The sequence below is a fragment of the Tachypleus tridentatus genome, chromosome 10, assembly GCF_004210375.1.
Source record: "Tachypleus tridentatus isolate NWPU-2018 chromosome 10, ASM421037v1, whole genome shotgun sequence".
NCBI classification, from domain to species: domain Eukaryota; kingdom Metazoa; phylum Arthropoda; class Merostomata; order Xiphosura; family Limulidae; genus Tachypleus; species Tachypleus tridentatus.
In genome coordinates this window covers 174,050,170-174,068,706 of record NC_134834.1, presented here as the reverse complement: position 1 = coordinate 174,068,706, position 18,537 = coordinate 174,050,170, and the positions used below count along the sequence as shown (strand labels likewise).

Genomic DNA, 18,537 nt, shown 5'->3' with positions numbered 1-18,537 from the left:
AATAAGTAAGGTCAAAATGAACTACTGTTGTTTAACATTTAAGCTGTAGAACATTAAAGTTTTACAATTAATATCATATAAAATGTAAACTCCGTGAGAGATAAACATACCTTAAAGATGTTTGAGATTTAGCTATTATTATAACAATTGCTTATGACATTTTTACTTTATTTCAAGTTATTTACTTGCCTGTCCTGTGTAAAAATAATGATTTGGTGCAAGTTTATCAGGAGCAAGAATGAATTATTAAAAACCTAGTTCATAGTTTTAATCGTTTCTTTTTCTTTTGGTATTTAATTGGTTGATATATGAAATTAGCGACAGCTGAATCAGCTTCAAGAAACAGGGAAGAAATGCGTACTATTTAATAATGCAGTATTTTCTTTCTTTTTTAATTCAGAAACGTCACTTGTTTGAGTTCATCAAAATGTTTAAAACATATAACCGTTTGACGTGTGTAGAGAGTATAATATATTTGGGAACACTCTACGTGATATAGCAATCTTAATAATCACAATAATTACCTGCTGTGAAATGTTCTCCGTCTTTGTTTTTTATGTTAATTAATAATAATCTTGGTCTAGTACTATGTATCAAATAGTACAGGTTTAGTAATGCCTGGTGGTTACATTCTCTATATTTTACTTCTGTTAGATTACCAAATGACTTGGGTAATACATATGAATAATGCATTATAAGTTGTTCTTCTTCATACAAGTACACAGTGATATGTTCTCTCAGTTTTATTCAGGTTGTCTTCAACTTTCGTCAGATATGCTGCAGGTTTTTCTTCATTCAATAAGAAATCAGAGACCCCCTTTCCTCCCTTTAGAACTAAGTTGCAAATTATATTTTGTAACAAGCAAAAAAGTATTTATTTTATTCACGTTATATCTAATCCAATCTATTGAATTTTTTTAGGTTTGATTGTATAATGTGTTATCTGCCGTTCTTCTTGTTATTACAATTAGTGTTTTTGCCTGGCGGTTAACAGTATGCTTGTGAATGTCACATATACACTTAGATTTGTCATCGCGATGACTATCTGGACAATGGTAGGCATGATTGAATCTTCTCCAGTGTTTTTTATACACTTTCTTGTAAAGAAAGTATCTAATTTAATCGTAGTTTTACCGAGGATGACCAAATTAGTTTTTAATTTCTTTTTTATCTAAACTATTTATACACTAAATTGTCAATGAGTTCATGTTTTTTTGTTGTTTACAGGGTCCTCAGTAATACAAGAGCCACAAATAATTGACATAAAAGTACCATCAATATTACAATTAATATCTTCAACCAGTGCTGGAGTGCACTTGACTATTTACGTAGAAACAATGCGATTTCATCCAGTTTGTTTTCGGTCACTTCACACACATATATACTCAGTACTATATTTGCCATAAAAGTAAAGATACCAAATAAGCTTACTTATACTTATATATATTATTCATGTTCCTTACATGTGAAGGTAATATGAACATCGCTAATGACTCACAGTATAAAGTGGAAGTCAAGGGTTTGGGGTTAAATCAGTTTATGTTGAACTTATCCTAAAAAATAGAGAATTACTATAGAGTGGTATATATCTATCAATGTGTGTTTCCATAATTCTAGAATATTAAGCAAAGAGGTTCTCTTATTTAATACTTAAGTTTAGAAATATTTTAATTCACCAAATAAAATTTAAACATAAGCATTAATTATGAGATATATCTGTCAAGGTCTTTATGCTGCAATACGTTGAAACGTTAAAGCAAACATGAAGCTAATTTTGGTGAAAGCTTCACATTCCTTAAATCTAGTTGTCGAACTCTATCGTAATTTGTTCTTTTTACTCTCTGTCTGTACAGGCATGTTGTACTAAAGATAACTAACGACCTGTGATATTAGTTGCCAGGGTGACATAAGTCCTAACAAGGCCAAACAGTCAACTAAACTAGGTTACTCCATGGCAACATTTTGTTTTCATTAAGTCAGAAAATTCTTTACTTTGTCGTGATTTATATCTGCACTGGCAAATTAATGTTATGCATTATGGTTACCTTGACAACGTTTCTAATAAAAGTGGTAAAAGCTTTTTTTTTTTTTTTTTACATTTTCTACAGTAAGACTATCTATCTAAAATAGTGTGTGCATGCGCATGGACGATAAGATATATGCAGCACGTGTACACATATAATAGATTAAAAACTATTCATACAGTTTTTATATTCAGTTCTTTTCAACTTTATGAATGCTATACCAAGAAATAGTGGATTTTTTTTAGAATATTTTTAGAAGTTAGTGATTGGATAAAGTGATATTCCAGGTTTCGTAGAAAATAAGAAATAATAACTCAATGCCCAAGAGAACAAATAAAGTAATTTTTCAAACATTCTAGCCACACAAGTGACAGATCATTATCCAGTTAGTTCAAGCATGGATGATGTACGGAACTTGTAAAGAGAAGTTTTTAAAAAAGCTTTTCATTCTTTCATTTCATATTTTCACATCAAGCAACAATTATTAATACCGTGGTTTTGAATCTGTTCAGTACAATAAAGTTCAAGCTGTAACTATACCAGAAAGTGCAGTAAATGAAGACAAAAGAAGGGCACAACCGCACAGATAATTATAGATCAACATTAATTTTCCATATATTTTAAAAAACATGTAAGATTTATGAGTTTTCTACAATGGTACACGAAAACTTGAAAGTCAGTTCAAAACTCATGAAAAACTCTAGATGCAAAGAACGTGGAAGATGCATTTACTTAGCACTATGTATATGGTACAAATTTGTTATAAAGATATACCGTACATAATGTTGAATTATCTTAAACTAACTCTTAAAACACAGTTAGAAGACGATGATAAATAATTTATATTTATAAATACATTTTTGTGACATTTTTAATCAACAAACTTATAGTTTGAGTTACATTGGTAAAAATAACTTTATGAAACCCCACTTTGCATTTCTAGTTTGACATTCTTTTGATATAAATATTGAATACATGCCTAATGAGGTTATAATGTCGTTCTAAAGGTCATTGGTTAAATTAAATTTGGGATATTGTATTAACTTATGGGTTAATTACCATAGGAGGAACATTACATTGTTGGAAAGAGTTCAGAGGAAGGTTAGTAGAATGATACCTGGAATACAAGGAAGGTTAGTAGAATGATACCTGGAATACAAAGGTTGTCATACAAGGATAGTTTAAGATCTTTGAAATGTCTTCTTTTAAAAAAATAGAGTTATAATGAATCTTGTTGAGATGTTTAAAATTTTTAAGGGAAATGAAAATGTTAATCATTTTTGTCATGTTCAATGGTAAGAACTGTAAGTTATTACCCCGATTGGTGGGGACCCATAGGATGCTGGTTGAGTAAAGGGACATCATGTGAAAAGAAATAAAAGGATGCCGCCTGAAGGTTACGTAGGTGTTACGTAATATATACACCTGTTACGTAACTGTTATGTGATAGACACTCGGAGATAACGATGTCCAAAAAGTGACACTGGAAGGCGCATTACTAAGTTCACGAGGCAGCACCAGAGAGCGTGTTGGTACGACGAGAGCAAGAAAGTTCGTGAGCGAACCGACAGAGAACGTGAAATCAGTTTTTCATGTGTGTGTGTGTGTTTTCTTATAGCAAAGCCACATTGGACTATCTGCTGAGTCCACCGAGGGGAATCGAATAGTTTTTAATAAGAATCATAGTCTTAAAATTAATAATTTAATCTAATCTCCCCATAGTTGTCTTTACAATTTCAGTTTATAAGTAAAACAGTAATTCTGCTAGTTTAATCTTATCAACTTCATATTTTTCTCTAACACAGGTAGACATGTTTTCTATAGATGGATAGTGTTACTATGGACATGTTTTCTATGGATGGATAGTGTTACTATGGACAGGTATTGCTACTAAGGACAAATTGTAGAATCATCAATTTATCGATGGTATTTTACTTTATTTCCCTGGTGTACGTTTTAAAAATCCTAAAACGAACATATTTTTATGATGACATCTGTAAATATCATACAATAATTTAACATACAATCTTACACTAGTTTGGTTTCATGGATTAAATGTATTTTTGTGCTATTCCTCTACCCATTTAATTATGATTTTTATTGTGCATAACAGTAGATGAAAGTTTATTAACGGTTTGAATGTGTCATAAAGAAAATTTTATTACAAACGTATTCAGTTACGCCATCTTTAAACTTTAATTTTCTGAAAGGTTGATTTGTCATCATCAAACTTAACAGTAAATGAGTCCTTGATAAAATGTTTCATTGTACACAGGCCCGGCATGGCCAAGCGTGTTAAGGCTTGCGACTCGTAATCTGAGGATCGCGGGTTCGCATCCCGGTCGCGCCAAACATGCTCGCCCTCCCAGCCGTGGGGGCGTTATAATGTGACGGTCAATCCCACTATTCGTTGGTAAAAGAGTAGCCCAATAGTTGGCGGTGGGTGATGACTAGATGCCTTCCTTCTAGTCTTACACTGCTAAATTACGGACGGCTAGTGAAGATAGCCCTCGAGTAGCTTTGTGCGAAATTCAAAAACAAACAAACAAAAACAAACAATCATTGTACACTCGTATACATGTTAACAGTTACTTAATAGTTTTCACTAACGTATAATTTACAAAGGTTGGCGGTTTTATAAGATGGATTATGTTGCTAAGTTTCTATAGGCATATGATCTTACTAGATATACAGTGCATGTCTCACAAAAGCGAAGTGTGTTACTATACTTCCATGATTTGTATTTAGAATTCAATATGTCTAAACTTATGTTCATAGTTTCTTATTCTACATTTAATTTGCATAAAGTACTTTTTGCTGTTTTTAGAGCTGCGTACTATCACATTTAACACACTGATTATACGCTTTTTACTTGTGTACCTAACTTGCATAACATACTTTTTGCAGTTTCTGTAATTTTATAAGTAAAACACTTGTCACTAATTCATTTCTTTAATTAATACATTGTATAACATTCTATTCATTCTGATAATAATGCTTATTTAATTTTCCTGTTTATTTTTATGAATTGATTTGTTTCAATCAAGTTTAAAGGATCTTTATAAATAACTGGGCTTAACCATTACCATTGTGGAAAATTATATCCTTACTTTTCTGTAGGTATTTTCATTTTGAACATTAAAGTAACTACTCAATATAGGTGTTATTTTGCGTTTGAATTCATTAACATGGAACACCAATGATAAAAAGTGAACACACACAATTACCAAATGGTGTGGACACTTCATTCTTATTGGATATTCAGGCAATCTCATTACAACTGAGAGTATGTCAGTCTTTTACTAAAAAACAAAGAAGGGCTTATAGAATTCAAAGTTCGACATGGTAAAAAAGAAAATTCTATACAAATAAAAGTTGAACAAGACAATTATAATATGTAGTATAAGCAACTGTGTATAATTATACTTTCATTGCTGAGATACAAATGTTATGTATATATGTTATACATAAATTCAAAATTAATAGATTATAAATTTATTAATCATCATACTTTAACATAACTAGTGATAATCACCTCCTATATATCACTAAATGTAAGAGTCAATAACATAGTTTATTTGACCTTTCACTTGATGTAATGATAGCAAATACGAAATGTGTATTCATGAAATTCTATTTCTCAAGATTTTATAGCACATGTTTAATACGTGCCTTTCAGTTAGCGTATAATTCTTGTTTACTTTCAACTCAATAAGACTCCATGAACTAATTATAAACGTTTCTTCAAATGCGTTTAACTCATACAAAACTCCATACAGATATGTTATAACTAATGTGTGGAAGTAAAATTAGAAATGCTTAATAAGACTATTGTCACGCATGGTGAGACAATTGTTCACAAAACTAAGTAAAATCTCCAGCTTAACAAGCATAATAAAACAACTATTAACCGAACTTCAAGATATACTAATGTATTACTTATTTAAGTATCTTAGTTTATAAAATACTGGATTAGCTCTCATACAACCTTTGTATGTTATGTCCATATTACTACTTGTTCATTTCAGCTCAGTATGTAAGATTTTTAATATAGTTTATAAATGGAACTGTTAGTCTACAGCTCTTGCATTTTGTTGAGGTCATCATACTAGCTCGTTCTATTGTTGTTTGACATAACACGATTTACAAGCTAAATATCTAATGTCTTCGTAGAAATTCTAACGTCTGAAGCTAATTCTCTGAAGTTGAGCAGTTCGTAACGTTCAAAATCTATAAACTTTCCCAGCCAAATTCTGTAGTTTTTTTTCCGATTAATAAGCGACAATTACAATTATAGCTTCCAAGGTTTGTAGTATAGTGACTGTAGCTGACCAATAATATTATTTATTGTCTCTCAGCGCGTCGATTTATAAGCTTTTAGGCGAGATTATAGAAAGTTCGATTGGCAAAAATACTGGCAATCACACTGCTGATTCTTATGCTTACAATTTTCAATAAATTTAGAGAAAAAGCGAGGCACGCGCAATGCACATTTAACAGTATTAGTTAGTTATGCTCATGAAACTGAAACAAACACAGATATTAAAATAAATATATAACAATAAATCCCTCGCACTATGTTCATTAGTCATGTAGTACTTGATGAAAATCAACCTGTTTTATTATCATACAATATTTGAACATAATGAAAACAAGAAGTAATATATAACAACATAAAACATTGACTGAAACTATAAAAATTGATTCTTCTCCCATAGATATTGAAAATCTGTCAGTGAATGTGTTAACTTTTGTGACGTTACATCTCTTAATCATTGAAACAATAAGAACACTGAATACCATAGAGGAGTCCCCCAGTGGCACAGCGGTATGTTTGCGGACTTACAATGCTAAAAACTGGGTTTTGGTATCCGTGGTGTGCAGAGCACAGGTTGCCCATTGTATAGCTTTGTGCTTAAACTACAAACAAACAAACGTTCTATTCTATCTATAAAATCAGTTTATAAAGACAATTCATATAAATTCTTATACGAACATGCCAGACATTCACCAACATAATAATATCTGTCTCTAGAAACCGTTGCTCAAACTTCCTATAATGAAGTTAATGTCATTTGTACAGCATAACATAATCAAAGAGTTTTAGTTATTATAAGACGTCCGAAAATTAGTAAAGTTAATTACAGTAACAGAAATATAATGAAGTCGTAACACATTATCACAAGGCTCTACCTCAATTTACAGTCATAAAAAAACAATGTTCCTATTTTAAGGAGCCATTTTTGTTTACTAAGGACGAAAGAAAACAATGTTGTTATATTGAAGAGCTAGCTGTGGGTAGTAAGGATTAGAGAAAACAATGTTATATTGAAGAGCTAGCTGTGGGTAGTAAGGATTAGAGAAAACAATGTTCTTATACGTAACTATCTGTGTTGACTAGGAATGAGAGGAAACAATGTTGTTATATTAAGGAAACATTTGTGTGGGACGAAAGAAAACAATGTTATTATATTAAAGAGTGTGTGTGGTAGGGACGAGAGAAAACAATGTTCTTATGTTAAGGAGCCAGCTGTGTGGGATGAAAGAAAACAATTTTGTTATACTAAGGAGCCATCTGTGTGTGGTAGGGATGAGAGAAAACAATGTTGTTATGTTAAGGAGCCACCTGTGTGTAGTAGGGATGAGAGAAAACAATGTTCTTATGTTAAAAAATCATCTGTGTGGAGTGAGAGAATGTTATCTACGTTTAAAGTAGTTTTGTGATCATTACTAGAAGCGTTCGTTTGATGGTAAATAGATGCACAACATGTAGCCTCTTGCCACTGAAATAATAAAAACAGCGACCCATATCTAACGACAGCTTCAAGGTCTTGGTACGGCAAGACAGTGTACACAGCCAAGGGTCCATAAACTGTAGACAAGCATTGATAATCAGATTGTCCCTTATATATTATACAGAGATGCAAAAGGTTCTATTCAATCTACTCTAGACATACGAATGACTTTCTTGAGTCATGGGAACTTCCAAATGCGTGAATTTAAGACTGAAAGTATTTATTTAAAGATCTTTTATTAATGGTATCCAAAGAGAAGAAATGCAACGATATTTGGACTTTATGCTCTCTGAGTCGCACGCAGCTGCCAACAAGGACCTTTGTCCAACATTAGTGCTCGTTTGGTTAGCTAGAATTGCAACACCTAAAGTTAACTATCTTAACAGGTTATGTAAACAGTGTTTTGACGGAGACTTTATTACACAAAGAAGAGGATATAACACGCATATACAGTTGTTCATTTAATTTTAAAAAATGTTACAGAGTGGTGAGGATATAATTTCCTACAATAGTAATAGTTAAACATTGTTATTGACATAGATGTTTTTGAATTTGAGTGAAATAAATCAATTTATAAAGTTAAATAAACAGGAAGATGATTCATTATTATGAAGAGAATTAAAAATGCATTTTATTCAGAATGAATAGATGTTATATAATACGTTAACTATAGAAGTGAATTTTAGGTAAGTGTTTTACTTATAAAATTACATAAGTTGCAAAAGATACGTCCTGCAAATTAGATATACAAGTAAAAACTATAATCATCATATTAAATGTGATAGTAAGACTATATACAGTTCTCGAAACAGCAAAAAGTATGTCATACAAATTAACTGTAGAATAGGAAACTATTAATATAATTTGAGACATACTGAAATATGTAGATTGACCTATGGGAATATTGTAATACTCTCTACTTGGCGATCTCACACAGAAGCGGCATCCTTTGGGTGCCAAACAATCTGTGTAACATATGATAAGGCTTTGGTCAGAAATATGAATATAAATTAACTTTATTTTTCTAACAGGGTGGTTGACCTTTGGAATAGGTTGCCTTCAGATGTGGTAGATGCAATTAAGTTTAAGAGATTTTAAAGGGAGACTTCATAAATATGAATATTTTATTTTACTTTATATTTCAAGTTGGTTGGTAGGAAGGTCTAGATGGATTAAAATATTATTTATTTTAGAGCATTATTTGACAAATATTGTGTTTTAGGAGTATCCTATCGTATCGTAGCAACAGTATATAAGAGAAAAACACAAGCGAAGGTTTGCTATAAACACTTTAACATTGGAAGAGTATTGGTCATAGCTACCATGGCAACGGACGTTTGTTTCGAACCAGTAGAGAAATTCAGTAGACTCTCTGAACGTTATAACAGTCATCTTGTAGAATGCTCATACCATCACAGGAAAACATTTTAACCTTATCAACGTTGTTGAATAAACGTACGCGAGGTACTTTATAGGTTTTCATATGTTGTAGAATGGAGCAGATTACCAACTTTGTTGGATATTCAGGTACTATTGCAGATTTTTGTTTTATATCTTTTGTCAGAAAACCTCATCACTTGTTAATTCCAGAAGTTAAGCATCTGTTTTATTTTTACTATAAAATCGTATAATCTTTAATTAAAAAATTATTAATAACACTTTAAAACATCGAAATAAGAATTCTTTTTTAAGCAGTTTACTTTATTTCAATTAGTTAAAAGGTATTTAAACTAAACGAACTCTAAAAAGTCTCCAAATTACGTTTATTTTTTCCTACATCTTAAATTCCCAATCTAATATTTACATTGAAAATTCTGGATTATTTTTTTGTGAATTTTAAAACCCCATGGTTTGTAACACCTACATCAGGAAGTTGTGCGTCCAGATGGTGAACTGCAAATACTTTAAAGTCACTAACACTGTGAATCATAATTTGGAATCTTAGAAACAAATTCACATTACAGTGTCTCATAACACAAATACGGATTTCTGTGTACAATAACAACTACAGTAGATTATTTCTGCTGTGTTTTTTAACATAGTTCCTCCATAACTAAAAAAACAATTTACTAGTTTTAACCAGATCTTGCTCTGAGTATTGTTGTTAGATTAGTGTGATGGATATTTGCTGAATTATATATTGTAGAGCTTTCTTTAATCTTTGTTTTTCTAACATTTTATTAATATCTTAAGCTTTCCAGAGGGTTAATTTCAAACTTAAGTTTATTAAGCGTTTACAACGTCCTCGTAGTTAATGTGATGTGCCTAAGTAGAGCTACAAAAAATCGTTTTTATGAGCACATTTCTTTTGTATTAGTTATGCGTTTTACTCAGAAACTTTTGACCGCATTTTTACTTATCTAAATATATTAATTTATCTATAATTCTTTTCCACAGACAATCGATAATTCATTCTCGGACTTGTGGAACAAGGTTTTCCCCTAGAACTCTCTAAAATGTGGAAACAGTTTCTAATTCTATATTGTAAAATTCAATTATTTTAATGTATACGTCGATTTAACACAGCATAAAACGTACTGATGTATGAATAATTGAATATTTTGTATTTTCAGCTGATTAAAAATTTATCATCCTGGTGTCTGTCTGCTCATTTTTACGATAAGACACAATGAAATAAAGAGGTGTGACATACGCTAAACCAGTAACTTGAAAGTCTAAACTTATAAGTAACAGATGACAGAAATGATGAGAAAACAATATGTGATGAGTGATGAGTTTGAGTTTGCAGTTGATTTTGTGTAGAATGATGATGGAATGCATGAATGTTTTGTGATGTTCAGATTGTGGTCAGTGTGAAAAATTGGAAAAAAAATGCACGAAGGTCACTTTCATCCCAGGATAAAGCATTCAACCATAGGTAAGTAAACGGAACCGTGTTTCATCGAAGAGAGATGTTTATGGGTAAGTTAGGTAAGTATGAAATTAACACTTTCTCCCACAGACAGCTGGCAAAGACGGCTTTCGATTGATCTTCTTGATTTCAATGTTTAGCAACAACTACCACTCCTGCGATAACAACTACAACTGTTGTTTCTACCAAGACTACCACTGAACCTTTAAAATCCACAACAACAGTTTCTCCTATATCTACAACTCGAGAACGTACAACAGCTGTGGCTTCGCCTACTACCCCTCAAAAATCAACAAAAACTACAACCCAAATATCAACGAGTGGCAAAACTACAACCCAAAGACCAACGAGTATTGAAACTACAACCCAAAGACCAACGAGTACTAAAACTTCAACCAAAACATCAAAGAGTAGTAAAAGTACAACCCAAGCATCAGCGAATAATGAAACTACAACCCAAGCATCAAGTGCTAAAACTACAACTCAAACGTCGACAAACAATACAACTGATGCATCAACAACAGCTATTCTCACAAGTAATACCAATGCTCCATCTTCAAAGAAGACAACGAGTTCTTCGGATAAAGCCACATCAGTCCAGATGACCAAAACATCGTCTCGAGAAACTTCGTCATCAACAGTTGGAACTCAACTTGAATCGACTTCAACAAAGCAGAAAACTTCGAATACTGAAACAGTTCCGCAGAAAACAACTACTACTACAGAAAACACAACCACACCTGAACCAGTTACCACAACTGTGCCTCCTTCACCTCCAACAGTTCCACCAACTGACTCTAATGGTACGTAATGAATAACATACGTTTCTAAAACTGCTTTGTTATAAATAGATATCTACAGCATACGTAAAACTGTGAATCAAGTTACGTAAATTCTACTATGTATTATAATTTTTTTCAGCATATCTTTGCAGTAAGTTATAAAGATTTTAAGTTTATATCAATGTTAAAAGATTAATTGTTAAAACTTTCGTTGGGCTAATACTCTGAGACAGTCATTTGGGAGCACAATAGAGCGCACCTAGTTTTTTTTCAAGTATGTTAATATTTTGAAACGAAATGAAAAATGCACGTAAGTTTAGAATCAGAAGTCTTATCTTAGTCACAGATGTCAGATTACACAATGGTAAATCACAATCAGTTATTTCTTACTTTGACTTCCTGCATATCACTTATATTTCTTGTTATTCAAAACTTTTGACTAAACACTTTAGTCCATCATTATTACGAGTGATACTGTATTTCTTAACGTACAGAACACGCTGCGTCACATTTTCTTAGCTTACAAAAAATTCTTGGTAACTATCATGACAATACAATTTTTGCGAACGTGTTTTATACATGGTTGGGTGTACAATATATATATATATATATATTATTACTTAAATTTAGATTGTTTGTATACGTTTTTTTTTCTTAATTTTTGAAAGTCATATAATTTTCGAATAATGCTGCAATCACCTTAAACACACATATATATATATATATATATATATATACTTCTAACAAGTAAATATGTCATTCAAAAAATGGATAAACAAAGACGAGAACGATAGTACCGTTTTTGTTTGTCTTTTCGTTTATTTTGGATATTACCGAGAAACTATACAAGGGCTACCTGCGCTAGCCGCCCGAAAAGTTATATTAGAAGGAAGGCGTCTATTCAACAGCACTCACCACTAACTCTTGAACTACTGTAATCAAATAGTAAAATTTGGCCGCTACGCTTATTACGCACACATGGCACCAAAGTGCGAAGCGCGGATTTTTTCGGAAGAGGACACGAACAAATGGGGCACTGTCCGACTCATGATAGTATGGAAGAAGCAATTTAAAAAAAAGTAGTATACCTTTCTTGTAGTTAGACAAGTATCTACATGAAAGATATTCCATGACATTTGTAATTGATGTAGAGAAAATACATTTTAGTTTGATGCAATATAAAATGGAAAAATTGTACATAAAATTAGTTTGATGTGCTGTCGTTATTGGCGATATGTTTTGCTTGAATACCAATAATATTTCTTGAGATTCGACCAACTTATGAAATTTAAGTTAATTCCAAATATATATACTAATTTAAAAATGCAAAATGATACTCATTATGAAAATATATAATTAAAAACAATAAAACTGAACGAGATATACATTACTTTGTTTTGAATTTTGCGCAAAACTACTTAAGGGCTATCTGCGCTAGCCGTCCCTAATTTAGCAGTGTAAGACTAGAGGGAAGGCAGCTAGTCATCACCACCCACTACCAACTCTTGAGCTAGTCTTTTACCAACGAATAGTGGGATTGACCATCACATTATAACGTCCACACGTCTGAAAGGGCGAGCATATTTGGTGCAACGGGCGAACCCGTGACCCTCAGATTACGAGTCGAACTCCTTAACCCACCTGGCAATGCCGGGCCAGATGTACGTTAAACAATTTAATCAATACTGTTAATAAATTAGCGTTAAATATGGAATAGAATTTACAAAACATAAAACTTAATTATTATTTGCTTTTTTCACTTTTATCGAATTGTTAAACTACTAAAACATCTTTAGGTTAAACTCAACTAAGTCAAAATAGTGAGTGTTATCAAAGTTTTACGTCATTCATATATTTGTGTAACTTCAACTTGGTAAAATGTTGCAGTATTTGACGCTATCTCATTCCCGCTAAAAGTACATTATCAACACTAGCTGGGATACCTGTACCCTGAATGGAAACTATGTAGATTCATGATTAATGAAAAGTTATCTTAGGACATGAAAAGTTGTTTCCTTTATATATAATTTAAAACAAAACCCAAAGCGTCCATAAAAACAAAAATATTCAAAATGTGAAACCGTAAGTTTGCATTATCTCCTCATGGACCCAACCAACCTTCATACCAGATTTGGTGAAGATCCATCCACACCCTGCGAAATATTTACATGGACACACAACAGACAGTACTAATTGTGATAGTCTGGCATGGCCAAGCGTGTTAAGGCGTGCGACTCGTAATCTGAGGGTCGCGGGTTCGCATCCCTGTCGCGTCAAACATGCTCGCCCTTTCAGCCGTGGGGGCGTTATAATGTTACGGCCAATCCCACAATTCGTTGGTAAAAGAGTAGCCCAAGATTTGGCGGTAGGTGGTGATGACTAGCTGCCTTTCCTCTAGTCTTACACTACTAAATTAGGGCGGCTAGCACAGTTATCCCTCGAGTAGCTTTGTTCGAAATTCAAAAACAAACTAATTGTGATGACGAGAAACCCACTTGGTGTAAAAATGTAATCTCAAAACGGCTAGTATGTATATTAAAACTTTAATTGAAATAAAAGTACAGAACAACGTTTCGACCTTTTTTTTTGTTAACCTATAAAGGTCGAAACGTTGTTCTGTACCTAATTTTAGTTAATGTTTTATTGCACATACTAGCCGTCTTGAGAAGATAGTACTATTATATTTATGTCGATGGTGACAGTGTATTAGATCCGCGTGTGACTTATTCATGACGTCATATCACCAAATATTCCATAAAATAACCTATTTTTTAGTATTTACACTACGCACAAGAAAAGGAAATAGGTTTGAAAGAAGTTTGCTAATTTTCAGTATTCATTGGCTTAAAGCAATCCGTAGAGTGAAATACATTTTAAGAGCAAAGTAGCAGCAAGTTATAATCTAAATTTTTGTATTGCTTTGTATATTTTATTCCAAGACCTTAATTTATTTCATTTTTATAGTCTTTTACCTTTTGCAGGTCGATCATCAGTATATTATTTTATATTTAGAAGGTATAGCAATGACGATATCAAACGAAAACTATTTATCCGATGGGCATCAGAATAGCGAAAACTAATTGCCATTCATTACACTGGTTTTGGAAAATAAGTTGAAGAACTAAATATCACGAAACATTGTAAATTAATTTCTATTTGGCATTCGACAAAAATGAGTTTCACCGTATAGTCATAATTACAGTAATCTTAATATATTGTTAAACCTGCAAAGGTGGTTTAAAAGACAAATGTTTTTCAAGACATGGAGCATTGAAATGTGAAATGTTTGTTTATGAAGTAACCCCAGACTTTACTATTCTTATATGCGTAAGATAAGACCTCTTTTCTATGATTTTATAGACACCAGCTATGAAGTTACAGCTAATTACCACATCCCTAATCTCAAAGAAAACGGTACAAGTGCAGTTCCAGAAAAAGCTCCTCTGTTATCTCATGGACCGCTAGGGTTTGGATATAGTGTCAAAGTGGAAGAATCATGTTTGAAATTTGAAGATTTCGAGCACGAAGGAGACGAGGACTGTTGGAAAAACCCCTCCAACTGTAACAAAGGTGTATCTCTTTCTATCTGGGAACGAATCAGTTTTCAGCGGAACGATTCCACAAGACGATATATTTTCAGTACTGGTAAGTTTTTTATTGAATTTCGTGCAGAGCTACTTGAGGGTTATCTACTCTACCTGTCCCTAATTATGAAGTATTAGATTAGTTGCCATCACTCATTTTAAACTCGTAAAATACTATAATAGAGGGCGGAATTTAGTTTTCAGTTTTATAATATTCTCACGGCTACAAAGTGCGGAGCACGATTTTAGTTTTAGTAGTAAAGGTGCGCAATCAACGGAATATTTGATCCACAACGTTTGTCATTGAACCCCACTCGGCCAATCGGAGTTTCGAATTTTGCGCAATGGTCACTGTCACTATAATTACTTCCACCTAGTATAGGAGGAGTATAATTATAAATAAAATAGATAAAGAGGCAAATATATAAAAATCATTGTAGTCAGTGTTTTACTTGATGTTTATAAGTTTAACTGTCGTTGATTTATTTGCACTTAAGAACATATGTATGATTCGAAATAATTTCACACCCAGTAGCACTCCGGATTTGACCCAGATCTTTCGAGAGCCCCTTCACATTACCAGCATAACATAGATATCTATAATTTAGATATCACGATGAATTTGTGTCGAGTTACGAATTTACCGAATTAATTCAGAAACAGTACTGCTTAATTAAGCTACGGAATTAGCAAGTTTGTTATCTGATTCGTAAATAACCATTGCATGATTTAAGTCAATTTGATTGTTTACTGTCAGCCAGTGAGTTAGTTCTTTCAGTGCTGTTAATACTAAATCTGTGTTTCGACAAAGAAATAGAAATACGAAATTAGCACATGGATTATCTATTGAACATAGCTTGTTTGTGATGTTCAATCTATCGATGAACTTTGGTTAAGTTAAACCTGTAATTTGGAGTTGAATAGATAAAACGGCTTTGTTATTGTTAAGTGGACTGCACTTTCCATTACTTTTTTATATTGAATATTCCAAAAGGACTTGACTATCAATAGAAACCACTAAAACTCTTCTGTTAAGAGTTGGATGATTTTGATAAAAATAAAACAAAAGCCAAACTTAAGTTCATTATAACGACATGTGTCCGAAGCCTTACTGAAATTTTTATGAAAATGATAGAACAATGGGAAGAAAATCAGGAAGATAAGTTTGTTTTATAGCAAATCCATAATTGACTATTTGCCATGTTATTTCTGGGAAAGTTAACTCTGGATTTTAGCTTCCCTTTGAAGGATAAAAATTAAGAATGAGGATTTGGAAGAATATCATAAAGTTAAGATAAGAACTATAAAATGTGTATAAGGTGTAAAGAAGAATTATGAACAAAAATAACTTAAAATAGTAGCCATTTAGAAAATATCCAAATTTGTATTGAAAAATCTGAAGGAGATGTTCAGAAGGACGTCAACAGCACTATAAAATATTAGAAAAATGGAATGACAAATGCAAGTATCAAACGAATCACACTTCTCTCGGAGTTGCTCAAGAATTTTAACGTCCATCTCCATTAAGTATGCAACATAGAATAAGAGACCCATCTAGTATACACGTGTTATCACTATTGCTGTATCGCCCATGACTGAATGGGTTTCCTATATTACTCTAACTACATCATTACCTTATCAAGTTATGGAGTATAGTAGACAAAAACACTGCCCAATCAAAAACACAACAGAACATGACAAAAAGGTTCCAGGGGAATATGTCAAGCGCAGTTTTATATAATTTCCAAAGTGAATGGACGATATATTGAACAGCAAGCTATTCTTATTGCTTCTTATTTAAAATGATGAACTTAATTAAAAACATCAAGAAAGCTTCCCAAAGAGGGCCTAGGAAGCATCAAGCATTAGAAATTTACATTAGAAGAAAGTTTCTAAACCGAAGTGTAAATGTAGAATAAAAATGAAGCAAAAATCTTTATCCAACATTACAGAAGATATAGAAATCCTTGCCCATTTCTCTTATTCACGTGAAAGGATGGGCTTTTTGACAAACGACCAACTCATAGATGTCTTAATAGATGAGGATATGAAAATCATTCTAAAGAGAGTTTTGTGTTCATCTTTAATGGGAAACTGTTGTGGATAAAAAAATAGATCGAGGAACTTTGGGATTATGAGATCAAATCCTTCTGGAACATCAGCTTCCTTTGATAGTGGCTTAGAAGAGCTCAGTGGATTATTTAGACAACTATTTACTCAGAGTAAAAGAAATAAGAACAAATACAGAATAAATCTGAATGGGAAATCAAAATAGCATATTTTAGTACGATGCAAACAAAGGCCTCTAAGTATAAAACTTTCTATTAAAAAGCAGAAGTAGGATAAAGAAAAGACGTTTCAATACCATGGAACTGAAGACAAAAGACATTAAATAAAACTGCTGTCAGAGGATGACAGAAGGAGAAACTTTAAGTAGAATCAAATAAACGATTATGAGAAATCAATCATTTGTAATAAACTAAGAATAAAATATCCTGAAAATGAGTATACTCTATCTTGCTCAGTTGAGATAAGTAATGCATTATTAAACAACAGTCCTTAAGCTAACAAAACCTTTTACCACGTTCATTGCTATCGCTTCAGTGCTTAGCGTTAATCTTAACACTGAAAAGTGTGACAATCAAGACACAACCTTTAGGGGCTCCAAGTTCCTGTGGAAAAGAATGGGAAAGTGTCAAGCCCACACGGACTTGGAATCGCCGTTTGGTATTTCATGGAAGGCACCAAAACAAGCCTGGGATACTTTATGTAGGTATCTCATACTTTCAATCTGCATTGCTTTACAGTAGGTCCATCTTAGTGCTTGGCAGGTAAGACGTCAAAGCCAGAAGAACTCTTGCATTAAGTTCACAACTAGTTTCTTTTCTACTACTAGTTCCAAAATTATATGGGAATCACTTCTTTTTATTTTTCTCTTCAATGGGCAGGAAGCTGCTGATGTCCAAAACATCGTCGATACTCATGTCAAAAACTTTAATCGTGCATCTAACACTTTTGTTTCGTCCCCATTTTTGGCCATCAAGTCTCGGGCGGAGTGATCATCTCTTTTCTTTCAGTCCAATCGTCTCTATATCGTAATCGTCCCTTTACTCTGGTGGAACTTAAACTGGTGTCCGACGAGGTTGTCAGATTCAAGGAACCACACATGATGAGTATTAACCATCCTCTCTAAGGCCTTACAGAGACAGTTCGTCAAAGCAACTGGACGATAGTTAGAAGAAATCTTGAAATCTTTTCCAGACTTCGATAAAAGGAAGACAATAGTCTAGTGGCAAGCATCAGAAAAACATTCTTCTGTTAGATCCAGTTAAAAACAACCAGAAGAATAGCAACAAAGAGAGGAGAGAGATGGCGCAACATCTCGTAGTGAATATCATCAGGTCCAACTGATGTATTGCCAAATTGATGAAGAGCAAGCTTAAGTTCCACCAGAGTAAAGGGACGATTACGATATAGAGA

The 18,537-nt window shown here is 32.7% G+C and overlaps 1 protein-coding gene and 1 long non-coding RNA gene across 2 annotated transcripts in view; both read left to right on the top strand.

Annotated features, from left to right (window-relative positions):
- The first annotated feature begins 8,642 nt into the window (after nt 1–8,642).
- Nucleotides 8,643–10,506, top strand: LOC143230951 (uncharacterized). The gene is made up of 2 exons (XR_013016701.1): nt 8,643–9,346; nt 10,217–10,506. It is a non-coding gene; the product is annotated as an uncharacterized LOC143230951 (long non-coding RNA).
- Nucleotides 10,507–10,818: 312 nt separating this feature from the next.
- Nucleotides 10,819–18,537, top strand: part of LOC143230950 (uncharacterized) — a gene marked incomplete at its 5' end in the record, with an annotated part of 64,980 nt that continues 57,261 nt past the window's right edge. Inside the window, 2 exons of the mRNA XM_076465303.1 lie at nt 10,819–11,494; nt 14,834–15,118. Coding sequence (XP_076321418.1) covers nt 10,819–11,494; nt 14,834–15,118 — 961 coding nt within the window. The remainder of the gene's footprint in view (nt 11,495–14,833; nt 15,119–18,537) is intronic.